The sequence below is a fragment of the Patiria miniata genome, unplaced genomic scaffold, assembly GCF_015706575.1.
Source record: "Patiria miniata isolate m_02_andy unplaced genomic scaffold, ASM1570657v1 HiC_scaffold_14, whole genome shotgun sequence".
NCBI classification, from domain to species: domain Eukaryota; kingdom Metazoa; phylum Echinodermata; class Asteroidea; order Valvatida; family Asterinidae; genus Patiria; species Patiria miniata.
This window is the reverse complement of record NW_024037052.1, coordinates 6852664-6870501: the sequence shown is the minus strand read 5'-3', so window position 1 is coordinate 6870501 and position 17838 is coordinate 6852664. Positions and strand designations below refer to the sequence as shown.

The window sequence follows — 17838 nt, the reverse complement described above, 5'->3', positions numbered from 1 at the left end:
GTCAGATTCTAAGGCGACATAAAATAGGACCAATTGGTCCAAGAGCGTTCCAATAAACGGTCAATCTTTCATACTAAACAACATTTTAGTAAATTTAATTGTAGGAAATTTACTTTTTCCTGTTAGTTTTATTCAGAATTATTGTTGGTACATTGTATTTTAATCAAAACGTTTTCAGCGGATGAATATGAAGAGCATGTCCATTCAGATACAAAAATAGGAATGATGTAATGCATATTTACGCAAAAACATTTCAAGCGGTTGGTGGCGCTATTTACAAAATACAGCTGCGCCAGCCCCTATGGCCCTGTGACGCAATGTAAGTCGGCGATTGCATTGAGCAGGGATGATACATGGATTGAAAAAGCTGCGTGCCCTTAAAAATACATGTATAATCAGTGTCATGTAAAGCGGAGAAGTAGACATTTCCAACCGGTGACATCTGTTACCTTTTCCCCTGAAAAGCCGCTGCTTTACGGCAAAATATGGGACAAAATATTGGGCCACTTCGCATAGTGACGACCGTTTTTCGCGCTCTTTACTCCCAGTTAATGTACACTCTATTTTTTTGTGGTTAAGTAAAAGGGCTCATGCGGTGAATATAGAAACTTTTTTGTGCTACTTTCTGATCCTCTTTAGGCATATGTATGAAAACTATTTGAAATCCTTTTTTGGTAAATTTTACTGAAAAGTGCACTTCTTTCAACATTTAAAGTTGTCCATGCTTCTCTTGACAAATGAGGGAGTAGGCTGCTCATATAAGGTGTTTTCTGTTGAAATTATGAACCCAAAAATGTGCTAATTGAAAACATTTGTGAGAAACGTTTGCTTATTTGCTTACTGCCGTGAACTGACACAACAACGAATCATAAGAAAAGAAAGTTTACGACTGCAAAATATCCAAAATTCTGGCAACTTTTTGTGCATTGCCCAATTGCAACATTGAGGTTTCTGCCTGATATGACATCACCCATTTGCTCATGAATATGGAAATTCGCATTAGCATAAAAACCAAAAGGCTCCAAAATACCCTTGAAAAACAGCAAAATGAAAATGGAAAATAAGGTTAAATGGGATACCAAGGTGCTTTTTCAAGGACTGCATTAGAAAAAGAACATTTCATGGACCCTTTAAGTTTTCCGTTTGTATGTAGTTTATGAATGATACCGTTCACCCATCATGGAACTGTACTGGTTTGCTCAAGTTCTTGTGTGTTTCCTGTTAACTTTTTGTTTGTTGGTGTGTCACTGGACAGGGGTGTAGCACGGTCAGTTATTGGGGGGTGTAAAAAAAATTTGAAAAGGGCACTTGCACATCCGTTGTGAAATGTAGAGATGTTTTTTTTCTCCAGACACTTGGCCTCCGTAAAATCAAAAAGCGGGGGGGGGGGGGGGGGGGGGGTCAATCTGTCGATGGGGGCGCTGTTCAAAACTGACAATTATGTACACAAAGGGCCAATATATGCTGCTTTTCTGAGCGATACGAGTGCGAAATTTTGAAAAAGGCACCCAAAACAGCAGATGCCACAAAAAAGGGCACCACTTCTTTAAAAAAAAAAAAAAGGGCACTTAGTAAAAAAAAGGGATCTCTTTACAAATTTTTGGGGTTAAGCCCGTTGAAAAAAGGGCATTTGAATGGAAAATGCAGTCTTTACAACTTGAATATGGGGGGGGGAGGGTATTTACCCCCCCCCCCCCCCCCCACACCCCCCCCCCCACCAGCAGGCTACGCCTATGATGGACAAATTGGAGAACGAAAACAAAACATAATTGATGGAATAGGCAATCAGTTGTATTGCTGGATATGTTTTGAGTTTAAGTTCCATTCATGAGTAGGCCCTACTTCTGCCCAGCTCAGTGCACCATTAATTCTTCCTTTTCATTTTGTATTTCCACATTTCCGAATCGTATTCCCCAACAATTTCGGTAATTGGAAAGCGAGGTCCGTATAGCATACAAGACAGTATTTACAAGATCTAATTTCTCTAAACTATAGAGACCAGACGATTTAGAATGAAAATCACTCTTAATTTTAAATTGCAATACCATGGAAGCTCGAGTGAAACTGGTGGAAATATTATATGGTGTATAATAAAGGCCATATCCAAATTTGTAAAGCTCTTATTATTCATACCACATTATAAGGCAAAACATGTATAGGTACACAATTGACGATTGTGACTGGTAGATGTAGGGGACAGGCGGCCGGGGTAAGATGGGACACGAGACTCGACAAACCACCAAGACTTGATTATTCCTCCTTTGACAACTAAGGGCGTTCTCACGGTTAAAGTAGACACACGATGCAAAGATGTACCGGTATTTTAGACACACGATGCAAAGATGTACCGGTATTTTCTGATATGCAAACTTTTTACGCTAAACAAGAATCAGACAATCTGATCTCCGGGCCCACAAACAAAAATCAAACATGAACATTATTATTTTTAATAATGCTTAATTATGTCTTGTTCAGCAAGCTGAGATATTGATATTGGCATGCAATATGAGCATAATTAGGGGTCTCTGAGGGTGCATCCAATGAAATAAATTCCCATATAATAGGCAACAGTGATATAAATGCCTATACATCAAAATTCTTTTAAAAATACTCAAAAATCTCACACAAGTTTTCAGGCTGCACAGAAAAAAATGATGATCAACACGTAAGCTTTCATTTTCTTTTCAATTTTTGGTGGAAGTTGACCCGGGCTTTTCGAGAAATTCTCACCCAGAGAAGACGACCCTTAAAACGAGTGATGTTTCCCAAAGTGGAAAAGTAGCCATCTTGAAAACGGATCCCTCCACAACATGGCTAAATAGCGCCACTTTCGGGCGCGGCCCGATTGCATCCCAAATGCTCTGTATTGCAAGCCCCAAGCATGGGCGTTGCGAGAGGGGCAAGGGAGGCGCTCCCCCTCACCCCCCCCCCCCCCCACCACCCCCCACCCCCCCCCCCCCCGGAAAAGCAACCAAAAAAAGGGGGGAAAAAGAAGGAAAGAAAGAGGCGCGAAGTCATATTGGTGTAAATTTAATGGGTTGGGGTGGGTAAAATGTCCATGCCCCCCCCCCCTCTAAAACTGATACATCGAAAATATGGTAAGAAATACTGGATTTTTTTTTGGGGGGGGGGAAGTATGCTTCGCCACCCCCCCCCCCCCCCACCCCCATCTAGAAAAAAATCCCGGCGACGCCCATGGCCTCAAGTCCGAGGGCCAGAGGTGTATTGCCATATCTCCAAGGGCGGATCCCGAACACATTTTTTCGGTGGGGCCAAAAAAATGTTGTCCCCCAAAAAAATTACGGTGTGGGGTTCAGGCCCCGAAAAAAATTGGATTCTAGATGCTCTGTGTTACATCTGATAACGTAGTAACCAACGGATAATGTATCACCAACCGATAATGTCACACAAAATTGACCGATACTGTATCACTAACCGATAATGTAACAGAAATTGACCAATAGTGTAGTAAAAATGTACTTTTTTCCTACTCCGCAATGACTTTGTGTCTTGAAAAGGAAAGGATCGTCTTCTTATTGCTGAAAAAATAAGTGGTCCGTGGTAATTTTGGTCGAGTCCTGAGTCACGCAGGCCAGGTCGATTCCGAGTCCACGGTCGAATCCTGAGGTCGAGTCCGAGTCATTTGTCATCATGACTCCAGTCCGAGTCCGAGTCATGGAAAATGGACTCGAGTCGGACTCGATTCCAAGTCACAAGTGAATCCCGCCCGCCCCGATCCCAACCCACAATAATTTCAACCTATTCACTTTTAAAGTGACTTATATTTTGAGAAGAAAAAAGGAAACGAAGACCAAGGAATAGTATTTACAAAACGGCAAACACACTATTTATTCAATGGATTTATATCAGTCACGTCCAAAAACCACAGTAAATATTTTCTATGCAAAACCCAAGCACAATCGGTTAATTTGGCAAGAGGGATTACCCAAAAAATACGTTTTCGTCATCATTAAATCCAAACATCTACAAGTTATCAGTCATTATCTACAATAACTTAAATAATTATCTCACGAAGTTATTAACTTAGTCTCTAGCTAGCTCTTATGATACAATTGAATTCAATCCATTCAAAAATATGTACTTTGCGGGTTTTTTGTATGTACACTATTTACATACAGTCAGTATTAAAAAAATATTGAAATTAATTAACATTCCAGTGATACATTAACTATGTGCTTCCGATATGTTTTTTTTACTTGTAAACCGTATTGTTCATGTAAAATTCATTAAAGGAGATCTGCCGTTTGGTATATGTACCCAATCACAAAATGATAGGCCTATTTCTTTTCTTTCATTCTTTCTTTTTTTACAGAAAATAACGATCTAAAAGTGGCTTTCGTGTTACTATCGTGAATACGAATTTCGGGGTACCAAACTTTGGTCCGCCAAAATAGTGCCGTTGGAGTGCTAGTTAATTTTCTAGGAACTTTTGTTTCTGTACGCAGACGTCGTTTGCTGTGATTCGCCACAGTGATTGGTTCAGACTTATTCACAAGTCGGCCATTTTAAATTGAAAGCGAGGTAAACTCTTCATTTTTGGAACTTGCGAGTATAGAAATGAAAGCATGAAACAAAAGTTCATTACAAATTAGTACCAGTCTGCTCTGATGTATAATTCTAAATTTGTGGTTAATCATATCATAATGTTTTAAGCCACATTTTAAAAAAAATATTGAAAGTGAGGTTTGGCACGCACTCCGATCATACAATAGTCTGGTGCTATCCCTTTGAACAGTTTACAATTTGTGAAACAGATTCAGGGAACACGGTCAAAAATGGCTTCCTCTTGAATAAGGTATATTGTTTTGTACACGTTGCAAGTATTTTGTGGACGGCTTTGACCATTATCATTCACCGCATTTAAGAGGGTTAAATTTCACGTTTTTCAACGTTAAATAAGACCGTGTATTTCCTGTGTCGCAACACTTCAGTGTGTGGTTATCATAAAGACTGATTTTCCGATCTCCGGACGAAAGTACACCTTTAAACCTGCTAACTTGGTGAATTTACCTTACACAACAAAAAAGGGGAATTACTGCGACGGTAACACTAACCAATATATTTTTTTGAGGATATATGTTCCATGTTCAATTGCCTTTATCGTCATGATGTTGTGTACACTGCTACACACTTTCCATTCTTTTTAAACGTTTATCTTTTACATTGAACTTTAAATAAATATGTACAAGTTATCCAAAAACGATATCTGCAAAGGTATATGGTAAGGCACATTCGCTGCTGCACTTAAGTCGCATGCACACGTTCATATCTAAACAATTAATGTACATGTTCATATATTAAAACAGTAAATTAAATAAATATTAAAATTTACACATAATGCACACATAAATTTATATCGAATGGAATCTATATTGATATGGAGTGGAAGGAATTAGAGTCCATGGTAACAACGGTAAGTGCAAGAATACAGCCCAGTGCAACATGGGCCCAAAATGTCTATTTGGAGACCTCATTATGACATCATTTTGTTAATTGCTGAAGCGGTTGTACAATCATTACCAATCTTTTTATAACCTGAATTATGTTGTATGGGGGGGGGTTGTATGATAACAAATTTGGCAACGGAACACATGAACTGGCGGTGACGTGGTATATTTTCCCCAAAATTTGCCGACCACCGGACAGAGGAGTTAGTCTAAGAGGAGGAGCAATTGGGGGAGGAGGAGCAATTGGGGGAACGGGACTGTGTGCATCCCCTTGTGGGCCCTCGGTTTAGAACCCCCCTCCGAAAACGAGCCCCCCCCCCCCTCCATTACCCCATGCAAATTTGACCCAAGTTAGGCCACTGCGACAGCAGATTCGAAAAACGAGGGCTGGACATGAACACCTACAGGGGCTTGTGTTCAAATTGGACGGAACCGGAAGCCATGCGACACTATGTGACGCTCTTCATTTACGATTTTCTAACAGAAGCAAGAAGGGGGTTCCAGTGGTCTACTTTCAAACTCGAAAAAATAGGGAGCAGTATGACGGGAGCATACTGTGGGACGGCGTTGGGCGATGTTGTGGTGTTTACTCCTCTCCTATAGCGACCCCTCCGTGTGTTTTAAAAGTGAAGTCAAGAATCATTTATGAAGAGAATATGAAGGGAGCAATAGTGCAATATGTTTGTCCGGAAATCCTCAGGGAACCAAAAACTGTGGAAAGTCCACGTGCTCCAAGTCGGATAAAGTGTGAAAAGCGCCACCGAGCCAACCTGAGTGCTTTACTTGCAGCTGTTGACCCAGACAGACTGGCTACACTGCCGGCACTTGACCTGGCAACACCAGTGGAACTTGCAGTTACACCACTCCGTCTTCCTCTCCAGCTTGATGTTGTAGCCCCTCCCGCAGCACATGCTGTCGCAGCCTTCCGGGCCGTCACTGGTCCGGTTGCAGTACCGGTCTCTGGTGCCCAGGGAGCCGAGGCCAGGATCAGCCTGGCAGAAGTCCGGCGAATCCTCCAGGAACACCAGGTGGTCCTTGGGCGGTACGGGCTGCCGCTTGCGCCGTCGCCTCCGCTGGCCGTCCGTGGACGCGGGCGTGGGGTCGTCGGCCAATCTCAGGTTTCCGCCGATGCTGTTGCGCGCCACCACTTGTTTAGCCTCGCGAAACTTGACCAGTAATCTGTCCCCGACCTCGCTGAAGTGTGGCGTTTGCATCCAGCACGTCTTGACCTCACAGCTCCCCGACATACCGTGGCACTTGCACTTCTTGACAGCGTACTCGGCAACCGCCTGTATTTTCAGGGAAACAAAGAAGATGACATTTGAATCATCATGACATTTATTAGTACATGTAATGGCAACCTAGAGGTGGAAAAATAGATTTAGCTGAAGGCAGAAAGATACGGACATCATTTTGTCAGTACATAAGAGATTTATAGTACGAAATTAGCCAACCGTCATTTTGAACAGAGCAGTTTCCTTAAAGGAACATTGTGTGTCGTCAACAAGAGCCCTCAAAATGGCTGCCTTTAAGGACAACGGTTTAAGGCTTTGTCCGAAAATGGATGTTTCGAGCTCCGTTTACGAGCTCTTTTCGGCATGTGCTTGTTACAACTGCCGAAGTTCTATATAGATAGGCGTAAGTGATTCGGACCATGAGTCCACTTATAGTTAACCATGCATAGTTCGATTAATGTCGCTCGAACATGACGGTTGGACTACTATATAGTCGACTATTTGGAACCGGACTACGGGGTACGGTTCCATTGCTGGTTGCCATTAGCCGTGCGCATCATAATTCACAAAGGGGAACCAGGACCAAGAAGTTTCGTGTTGATGTTTGACTATCGTTTGACTAGAGGCATTCACAAGTTGTTATTTAGTGCGCAGGCGTAAAGTACATCACGAATAAACCACTAGTCGACTAATGGTCCTATCCCGAACTTGCTCTGGCTGTAGAAAATGACTGCTGCCCTCTTGTGTCTCATGAACTCCATGAGCCGTGACACGGGCGCCAAAAATCAGGGTTACAAGATAAGTTGTTCAAATCTAGGAAATAGACCCAACACTACGCCAACCAATTATGATAATTAATTTGAGATAGAGTGGAGAAAATCGTTTGGGCTTCATTAAAACCTTCAGAAGGGATAATATTTGAAGGGAAAAATCACCCAAAGTCATTCGATTGCCGATACAGTTCTTGGATTTGTGGATATTTATCACGTCCGTTGCAATATATACTGCAACCATAGCTGTTTCTCTAAAAGTCAACGGATTCGTTAACTGTCACTCATTAAACGTTACACGAAACTTATGAACTCGGATTCGCAAATTTATAGATTACTTTCTGTCTCACCGTATCAAAGAAGAGGTGGACATTACAGTGTCTATAACTTAGTGCATGCCGCGTTAATCACATTATTAAAAGTTTCCCAGAGGAAGGTTGGAAGATATTAAATAAGTTTAAAAATATAATAATATTTCAGGGAGAATTTGCAATAGCATCTCCAAAGAAAGATTTGCCAGTTGTTGAAAACAGTCAGGACAAAATATTGTTTTGTTCTCTGCCGCTTTAAGTTCCCACGTCCGATTTAGTTTTCACTTCGAGTTTGACGGGCCATCGACGCCTTGAACTGCGGTTAGTGTTTGGGTGGCCTTTGCGGTCGACCTTGCCTTTTGAACGTGACCTTGGTATTTTGTTCTTGAGAAAACACTTCTGTAGAGTTCAACATGCATGATTTCATGGGGTTGGGAATCAAAAGAAAAATATCACCATTTCGAAGTTGAATTTTGGTCTGACGTGATTGTTGTGAAATCAGTTACTTCTTAGAATTGAGACATCGATTGCCTGCTTCTGCAAGTCATTTTCTAATTTTTTTCCAGCTTTCTCCCCGGCCAACTCTGGTTACTTTGAAATACATCCTCCCATCCTTTAACTGTTCTTGAATTAACTGACATGAATCACGTGACTACGAAATGGTAAAATCTGACAGAAACGTGTACATGACGAAATACATTATATTGGTCATCGAAAAAGACGTTTAGATTGTACCTTTGGAATAAACTTAGCCATATATAGGGTGAGTAAAAAAAAAAATAGGAAACCCAAATGGCGCCCCCATTTTTAAGAATTCTGCGTGTAGCGTTTTCCAAATCTAGGATATGAAAGGCCAAGTAATAAGCTTTGTTTTAGTGAAAGATGCATTCAAAATCGCTCATGTACTTTTCCAGTAATGGAATTTTGAACACAAACCCCGTTTTTTAACCTTGTCCACGGATCACATTTAAGGTACGTGATATTTCAGTAAAAATGAAACCATGTCGTATACTGAAAATGATATCAGAATAATCCCATAAGTATCCGGGGTAGCCACTTAAAAGGCAGAGCAAAGCTATAAACTCTTGAAATTGTAAAGCATGTTATTTTAACATTGGAAGCAGCAGGTTTTAAAATAAATGTTATGATAAGTGCCAGTTATCATGGTTATGAGAGTTTTCTGATGTGCTTTTTGAAATGTGAATAGTTTTCGTTTTGCTGAAATATCACTTACATTTACATGTATTGTGATCCGTGGACAAGGTTAAAAACGGTGTCTGTGTTCAAAATTCCATAACTGGAAAAGTACATGAGCGATTTGAATGATTCTTTCACTAAAAGAAAGTTTATTAATTGGGCTTTCATATACTAGATCAAAGCGCTACATACAGAATTTCTTTTTTTTTTAAATAGGGGGAACCATATGGATGTCTTTTTTTTTTCACTCACCCTGTAATGATGCACTATGAAACAAATTATTTCATATTTTCATTGAAAGCAACCCGTGACTTTAACTCCGTTCAGCTGTCAGGAATCATTACAATGTTTCAACGAAACTGGAAGCACGGTTCGCTATTCCGCGTTGACACCCAGCGGTGAGAGCGCGTGTACGTGGGCCAGCCGACCGGGCAGTTAAGCAAATCAACCCAGCACGATACCCCTGCGTGACGCGGTAAACTACAAACGGCCCGGGGAAATTGCAACATTCTCAACAACTCCTGCTCCTATTAGAAAGGGCACTAAACCACAACCCAGGGGGAGCAGAAATAACTCTTATTTATTGAACATTTTGAGAGGTTTGGGCTGCTCTTCTGCTGGTGTAAAAACAAAAATAAAGTCAACTTGCAGGAGGCCTATAAAAGACGTCTGGATATTAAACTTTGTCCAATCTATCGTATCAATAATTGTAATGAAATCAAGTACTGTTCTCAGTCTCATTTTGAGTTTATTATACTTCAACTATATGTCGGGTGTTTCACATGAATTCGAAGAGGAACTTTCTAAGAACTCATTTTTGAGCTTTTTGAACTGAAGTTAGTTCCTGTCCGCGGATATAGCTTGTGAGATTTCTCAAAATACCGAACTTCATATTTTGCATAACAAAGAAATGAGAGGAAATCTGTAATGAACCAACCAGAAAAAATCCACCGATAGCAATTTCATTGATTCGATTTAGTTAGCCACATTGACGTTTTGACGGCAGGACTGATATTTTACACCCAGTAAACGACCGATGTTTAAAGTCACCTCAAGCAAGCGGGGTGAAGTTTGTGGAGGCTTTGACAACTTCCATGAGCCCACTGCCCGCAAGTTTTAACGGGCCACCGGAACTCCTCCAACAACCAAAAAAAAAATCGGATATCCGTCAATTTATTGCCCTCCCAAGAAAACCTCATCAACTAGAAGTCCAAAATGCTACGGGGTCTGGTATTTAACAATGCCTGGTGGTGATCGCAAGTTTATGGACGCCGAATTGGAACAGATTGGTCCTGGGTCCTTTATTTCCCGAAGAGGGGAGGGGGGCTGGGTGTAACGACTGACCCTGTCAGCAGCGATTTCAGCTGAAACTTTCCGACTTGTTTCTTGGGGTTGAGATCCGATGGTCGTGAACTAGGAGCGTCCACCTCGTGGCGGTTCGTGGGTTGCCTGAGCGTCCTTGGCGGTTACCATGAACTTGTAACTCCGGAAGGAATAGGACTAAAGTAATCCTGGACTTCAAACCCTGATTTTTTTTCAGGACGTCGAGTGAGAACAGAAGTACAATTCATCACACCGTTTTGACGTGGTGACGGACTCATTCAAAACCGATCTTTTATGCAATCTGTGGATACTATTATCAATTTTAGATGTCCTCTACATAATCTGCCAAAATTTCAAGACACAAAATTGCACTTTGCTAATTACGCAAATTACACAAAGTGGCGAATATGCAGCAACCCTGGTTAATACGTTTGACGAAGGGACGAATCCCGATTTGTTACTTCGTCAAATTGTACATTTTGAGTTGTGAAGAAATGACGAATGTTTGTTTTTATGCGGTGAATACGTACGCGCACATGCTAATGCTTTTCGTAAATGACATGACATATAGGGACAAGAGCGGATCTAACTTTCAGAAAAGGGGGGATGTTGATATGAAGGGGGCTGAGTGATTGCGTGCCAAATTGAAATATACGATCCCTTCTCCTGCATAATAAGGCATATGAGAGTAAATTTAGCATTCCTTTTTGCGCCATTTCACTCGTAGCCTTATCATTACATCAGTCAACGACGGCACGGGGCCTATATATTCTCTACTGAGTGTTATTTATATGACCAGTATTATCGCACCATTTATACATTTTCGTATTTTGGAATTAGAATTTGCTATTTAAAAATCGACCCACTTTATAAACGCAATTCCCATATATTTGTATTAATTTCAAGGATTGCCTTTTCTATTTGCAGAAAAATACGGGAACAATTTTGTTGAAGTTCGCAATGCATTTAAAATTATAATTAATGAGGGCCCAAAAAATCCATCGAACTATAGGGTGTAAATGTTGAAACCGAAAAGGCGGGGATTCTTTAAGGAAAAAACGAGGTAAAATTCCGTTGTCCATTGTACGATTTAGGCCTATGCGCCCATCAAATGTTTTTCCACCCTCCCCCCCCCCTGCCCCGGAGGTCCGAGGTCGGGATTTGGTCACGTTTTTCATGCCCCAAGGGTGGGGATTTTGGTCACTCAAATTACATTGTTACCATTGGCGTACTACATGGAAAGGCAATCACTATATGAATGTCGGAGATTGTCGCTTAAATTTTGCCCGAGGGTGGGGATTTTGTCACTTCAAAAGTGACAATCCCCACGTCTTGGGTGGGGCAGCCCGGGGAGGGGGGAGGGGGGAACAATTGATAGGCGCACTGCTAAAAATGAAACCAACCCACCCCTCCCTATTTCCAATTCCTTGGCTGTGACGTTATTAGAGAACGGGGCCACGAGCCCCAAGAGCCCCAAGAACCTATACCTCCCGTGTTCCCAACTCCAAAAAACATGATATAAGAGCTTTTAAGTATGACTCAACCACTGATGTCTCTCCGGAAAAATAAGAACCCCAATGCCCCCCCCCCCCCTGCAAGAGTTACCATAGTAGCTCACACGATGTCAGTGTGCATCATACAGCAAGTGCATCAACTGCGTTCGCATCGCGAAGGGCGGCTGCCGCGCCATCCGAGACGGCGGGGCCGCTGGGCGACAGGTTTAATCCGGGCCATTGATGCCGTGACACTTACTATTCTTCCCACCCCGTTGTTGTGCAGGTTCATCTTGGACTGCATGTCTCTCCCCCTCTCCTTGATGTCCAAGAAGGTCTCCACAAAACTCGTGCCGAACTGGATGTCGTGGCTGCAGCCGCCCCATTCGAAATCGACGCCATCCCCGGCGAAGCTTGTGTCACAGCCGCAAGTACGGAGCTGACCCATGCTGCACGCCCTGGTTACCTGGTACAACACCCCGGCCGAGATAGTGGCGTAGGCAAAGGCGGTTTCCCGGAACCCTGTGAGAAAGAGGGATAACATTAATATCCATTGCATAAGCAAAGGGGATTAAGGGGTTTTAGTGGCTAACCAACCACTTTCGCCTGACCAACATTGATTATTTATACACAACTGAAAATAATACCCATTTTCCTTTTCTGAAATAATCTGGTACAATTTCTCAAAATAAAATTTGAAGGTTAGGGCCTAAGGCCTACACGGTAAAATCAGCACAAAGTTTGAGGTTGTACCATATGAAAGCAATATCTTTTTTGAGGTTGACGTTGTACGTTCTCACCGATTCTTCCCAGAGTCATAAACGAAGACGATTCCTTTCTCATGGTGCAACCCCCTCCGCCCCCCCCCCCCCCTTCGTTACAGCATTTCACTACTAAGTTCTCTGCTAAGGCAGAGTTTTGTGTACAACCAATGTTAGGCATTCGACAAAGAAATCAGTCCCTTAGAAAGAAACAACATGGATCTACGGCGAAATGCATTAATTGGGCAACGAACATTGGGACACCTGCAATAAGTTAGAGGCCTGCATATTTCATAGGGCCATTCTTTTGAAAAGATACTTGGCAAAACACAGAAGTGCATGGACCTTATAAAAGTTAACTGCAGTGGCGTATAACTAGGATTTTTTAGTGGGGGCTCAGAGGGGCATCACAATATCCGATGGGGGGGGGGGGCAAATATCGCAAACGTCCTATTGCAGTTTTTCCCAGTTGGGCCCCATAATGCCTCGCTATATCCATTGACATAAGAAATTGTAAACAGTAGGCTAGGCCTAAGCCTTTGGCTAACTGCAAAAATACAACTTACAGAAACCCTTTTTTGGGGGGAAGGAAAAGGGGCATTATCAGTATTTTGGTGGGGGGAACCTGGGGGCATGGACAATTTGTGGGAGGGGGGGCACGTGCCCCCTAGTCCACCCCCCCTCCCCCCGTGACTACGCCACTGGTTAACTGCCAGTAATTTCCGAGAATCTTATTGAATTTCTATTACAAAAAAGCAGAAGAGAACTTTTCGTAAATAACTGAAGGTAGCTAGATAAACATAAACAAAAGAGGTTTCTATCGCAAATGTCATATTGGTGTAGACTGCATCTAACTAATTCGTGGCTTATTTGCTTCTTCACAACTTCATTATTCCTTCCCGTGGAGAAACAACTTTCATGGCCCTTCACAAGCTTAATCCACATGCACTGCGCTGAACAGGCTGACACTGGCATTAGTTGCTCGGGAGGATATTTGCAGCGATTAGCCAAGGGCGGCTTGTCAGATCAATTTGTTGGCGCCTCACCTGGATAACGTCCGCAGGTGAGTCGCCGTGTACGCCGCCTAAGTGCCCCGGCGCTGGGGCCCGACCACACGGTATACACCGGAGCCGTTGCCGCCCGCTCCCGGATGTCGCTGGCGGTGCTTCTAGGTGTGGATAGCGCAACAAGTTAGTGTCGCGTTGTAATTGTCACGCGAGCTGTGACCTCGTGACGATGAAAGATTTGATTTGACAGAAGTGCACCTTCAAAGTACAGTTATCCATGTTTACCGAGAAGTTTAGCTGGTTAATTGATACAGCCCGCACAAAAACTGAAACAGTCAACTTGTGTCGTGATAATATAAGGCGGTGCGACTTGACAAAAAATGAGACTGTTGACTTCATTAGCAACGTTCTGTTCTTATATAGCAGGGATGCAATATTACAGACCAAAAGATTCTGACCTTTTCGCGACAAATATTTGGTCAGGTAGGCGCCACGGCACGCGACCAAACGGGCAGTATCTTGCCTGTTTCCTTAAAATGTCCAAAGTTTACCGAATTAATTTTCATGGACACACACGTAGAAGTTCGCGTATTTTCGGATGTAACATGGTTTTTGTGTTACCTAAAAAATACCTGTCATGCTTGTTATCAGGCCTTAAAGTGTATAGTTCATGAATTCAAAGCTTACATTTAACGTCAGGTTTAATGCCCACCATTTGTATTTAATGTCCATGTTTAGGCCTTGCCGTAATCGCGTGTGCACTCGACGAGGGCTCGAAGCTTGCTGCGTCATGTTCGATTGTTTTAATGTAACGGTTACCTGACCTACGATACATAACAAGACGTCAGGATCTTCTGGTTAGGGAACCAGACTTATATGACAGTTAATATGTTGAGTTACACATCAAAAGCTAATTGGCTAGACTGCCGTCCACTGGTATGAAACGGGGTGTCAAAGGTATTTCGATGCTTCTTTACGAATGACATTGAAGACCAGCCTGATTAGGCCAAAATGTCATCTCATACTAAATTATTCAACCGTCATTATTCCGCCATTAAAGTTCATCAAGTCTATCACGTGAGCTTTCGTAAATACTCAAAATCAACGGACTACCGATTTACCGTCATCTGACACTCGTCACATCACCACTGAAAAATGTCAGCTTTAATTCCACCGCCAGCGGGCGCCCTGCTGAGCGCGTGTGCGGCGCGAAGTGCGGAACTTTTTTGCGACAATAACTTTCAACTTGGGCGGGTGCCGCCGGCTGTTGGTGAGGTAAATGTTGTCATGCTCTAAGCTCCCGGGGTCCGTCGGTTTAAATTGTGTTAAGCTGGCAATTTTAATTGCATATTTGTTTTCTGGTTACTGAGCTTCGAGAATCATCAGCGATCAAAAATGATTCACAGAGAACGGTATAATAGTGCCATTACTTCGGAATTATGTTTTCCTTCTTCGCACTTAAAAAAGGAACAATTTGGGGCCAATTCCCAACATTTTCCCAACGCCTTTTGTCCAGTAAGCCAAACATTTCTCATAGTTGGTTGTATTTCATGTCAAAAACAAGAAGCGCTCAGAGAGCGCAAACCCCCGCCAAGGCTAAACAATTCCCCGCCATATTGTCAGTATACCCAAAAGAAATACTCGCATAAATGGTGAGGAATCCTTAAAAGAATCCTGGATCCAGACCCAGATCCGGATTGCTTTCAAACTCAAATCGATTTGAACCACCCTGAACAGAGTTTCATAACAATCCGTCCATAACTTTTTGAGTTATCTTGTTAACAGACAAACCAACCAACCAACAAACTATTAACCAAATTCGATGAAAACATAACCTCCTTGGCGGAGGAAAATATAATTATGTCAAATTTGTTCTTTATTGAAGAGTGATCTATATAGACAATCCATCTCTGTAGAGATGATATCACTCTGTGATATCATTAACCTTTAAGTATAGCAGATTTGAAACATAAAAGACAATTTTTTTTTTAAGATTGTGGAGGAGGTTTAGGTGAACATGGGTGACCATCACCAAAGTGCAATTAGTCAGAAGATACCACAGTATACCTATTAGGAAATGACGAAATACAGGAAAACAAAATGACTAGATGAATGAATACGGTTTGGGGGTTGGCTTTGGGTGCACTGTAGTTCTTGTAAGACATTTTGCTCAAAAACAATCGACAGAAACAGTTTACCGTAAACTTAAAAGCAATATAATATTGGACGATTTTTTTTTATGGATGTGGGCGGTTGGTCGGGTAATGACGTGAACTTAAAGGCGTCTTTTCCAGCGCCAATTCGAACGGGTATGGCAATTGAATGGGAATATACAGGACACACATTTTCTATCGAGGATATTGAAGAAAAGGGACAAACGACATTCAGAGATAAACTACAGTTTTTATATCCTTCGAATCAAATACTTTTATGTGTTGCATTTCCTGCAGTCTCATCTACCCACGCAGAAACACGCATCGTGTACCTGGGCCAGCAGGCTTGGAAACGGCTCGGCAGACCGTCACTGCTTGTTAACAGTCGGCGGGTACAATCGCGGCTCCGTGCCGGGCGGAAAACGGCCAGGCCCCGGCGGGGCATCCCTCGCCAGCAAATTATCTTGTTTACCCGGTTCATCGTGGTCCGATTTACGCATTAACTGTAGACCTGTAGCCCGTCGGGGGAAAGAGTGATTGAATTTAGGGTTGGACGAAAAAAATAAACTCCCAAAAGGGTGAATACTCAGACACAAAGTAGCGAATTTGTTCGCGTGTGTGGCCTACTGCCATCTATTCATGTCCAATATCCGCGCACGTTCGTGAGGTATGACACTATACAATTATACAGATAACCGAAAGTGCTTGTGAACTTCGTCAAGTGTTGTCTACTCGTACTCATGAGAATGTACTCGTACCCTTAAAGATCATATTTTCCTTTTAAATGTAAAAAAAACTATCTGACATCCCTTTTTGGTTAATCTTTGTGAAAAGGCACCAAAATGCCCTTAGAATAATTAATTGGGATACAAATGTGCATTAACAAGGACTGCACTAAAACATACATGTAATTGCATTACATTGGCCATTTAAGAAATTAAAACACTCGTATCTTCTTCTTGTTCTTCTTCTTCCTTGCAAGTGCAGCCTTCATCATAGCTGAAGATAAACGCACTTTTAGAAACACCGGGGCAAACCCCTTCTTTTTGCGATAGGCCCTAAGTGTTACTGGGTTCTTTTACGTGCGTTACACAACGCGCGGGGCCAACGGCTTTAAGTCCCATCCGAAGGACGAAGCAATAATGATTATAATGGTTAAGTGTCTTGCTTAAGGACACAAGTGTCGAGACCGGGACTCGAACCCACACTCTGCTGATCAGAAACACCAGAGTTTGAGTCCGGTATACTCTTAACCGCTCGGCCATGACACTCATGACAATGCACTCGTACTACACTCATGGCACAAATAATAATACTCGTATACTTTACTCATATACGTCAAACTAAGTGATTCTTTTCAAGATGAAGGCATTTCCCCATTTATATTCTTGAAGATATTCAAACCTATATAACTTTGAATTTCAAAGAGTAATTAATTTTTTTTTAAATGCTTCATGTTATTAGGCTATATATACGACTAAAAAAGTTACTCATTTTATTGCAGCTTTATAACATGTGGATGTTTCCTTAAATCTGGCCTTGTGTATAAAGTATCGTTTTCGTTTTGATAAACAGAGATAAGAGGTGTGGACCCAGTCTGCCCACAGAAAAATAATGACGATGACGAATGTGCTTTAAGTTTTTCCACGACACTTGAGAACTGGATAGAACCCGAAAACAAATGAAAATCTTCTCGGCAACATGTCAAAAAATTATCCAACGAAGACCATAGAGAAACCAAATTCAAATCGGTGATGACAAAAAGGTGTCAGAACCAGAAACACGAGTTTTGAAAGGCACGTAGAAAAGCTCGTATAATTACCCGCAAACGTAGCTACCGAACAGACGTGAAAACCTTGCTCCAAGTAGACATAGGACTGGTCTCAAATAGCTTGTGAAGTTGCCATCTGCCTGAAATGGTATCTTTCTGAAGAAACCAATCCTCGAAGGTGGTTTAGCAACGGCATCCAGTTATGAGACCCCTTATTTAAATTGTGCATAAGCTTTCTCTGTTTTCTTAAAATCAGGGGCGTCGGAACCGGGAGGGGGGCTGGGGGGCACTTGCCCCCCAGATCTTCCCAGGCCAACAAAGGTGCCCCTCTCGCCATGGGCGTCGCCAG

At 42.2% G+C, this 17838-nt stretch overlaps 1 protein-coding gene across 1 annotated transcript in view; it reads right to left on the bottom strand.

The window, feature by feature from the left end:
• Positions 1-3819: 3819 nt before the first annotated feature.
• Positions 3820-17838, bottom strand: part of LOC119721985 (protein Wnt-10b-like) — a 34684-nt gene continuing 20665 nt past the window's right edge. The window contains exons 3-4 of the mRNA XM_038191962.1: positions 12057-12319; positions 3820-6757 (exon numbers count right to left, since the gene is read on the bottom strand). Of these exons, the coding sequence (XP_038047890.1) occupies positions 6248-6757; positions 12057-12319 (773 nt within the window). The 3' untranslated portion in view covers positions 3820-6247. The remainder of the gene's footprint in view (positions 6758-12056; positions 12320-17838) is intronic.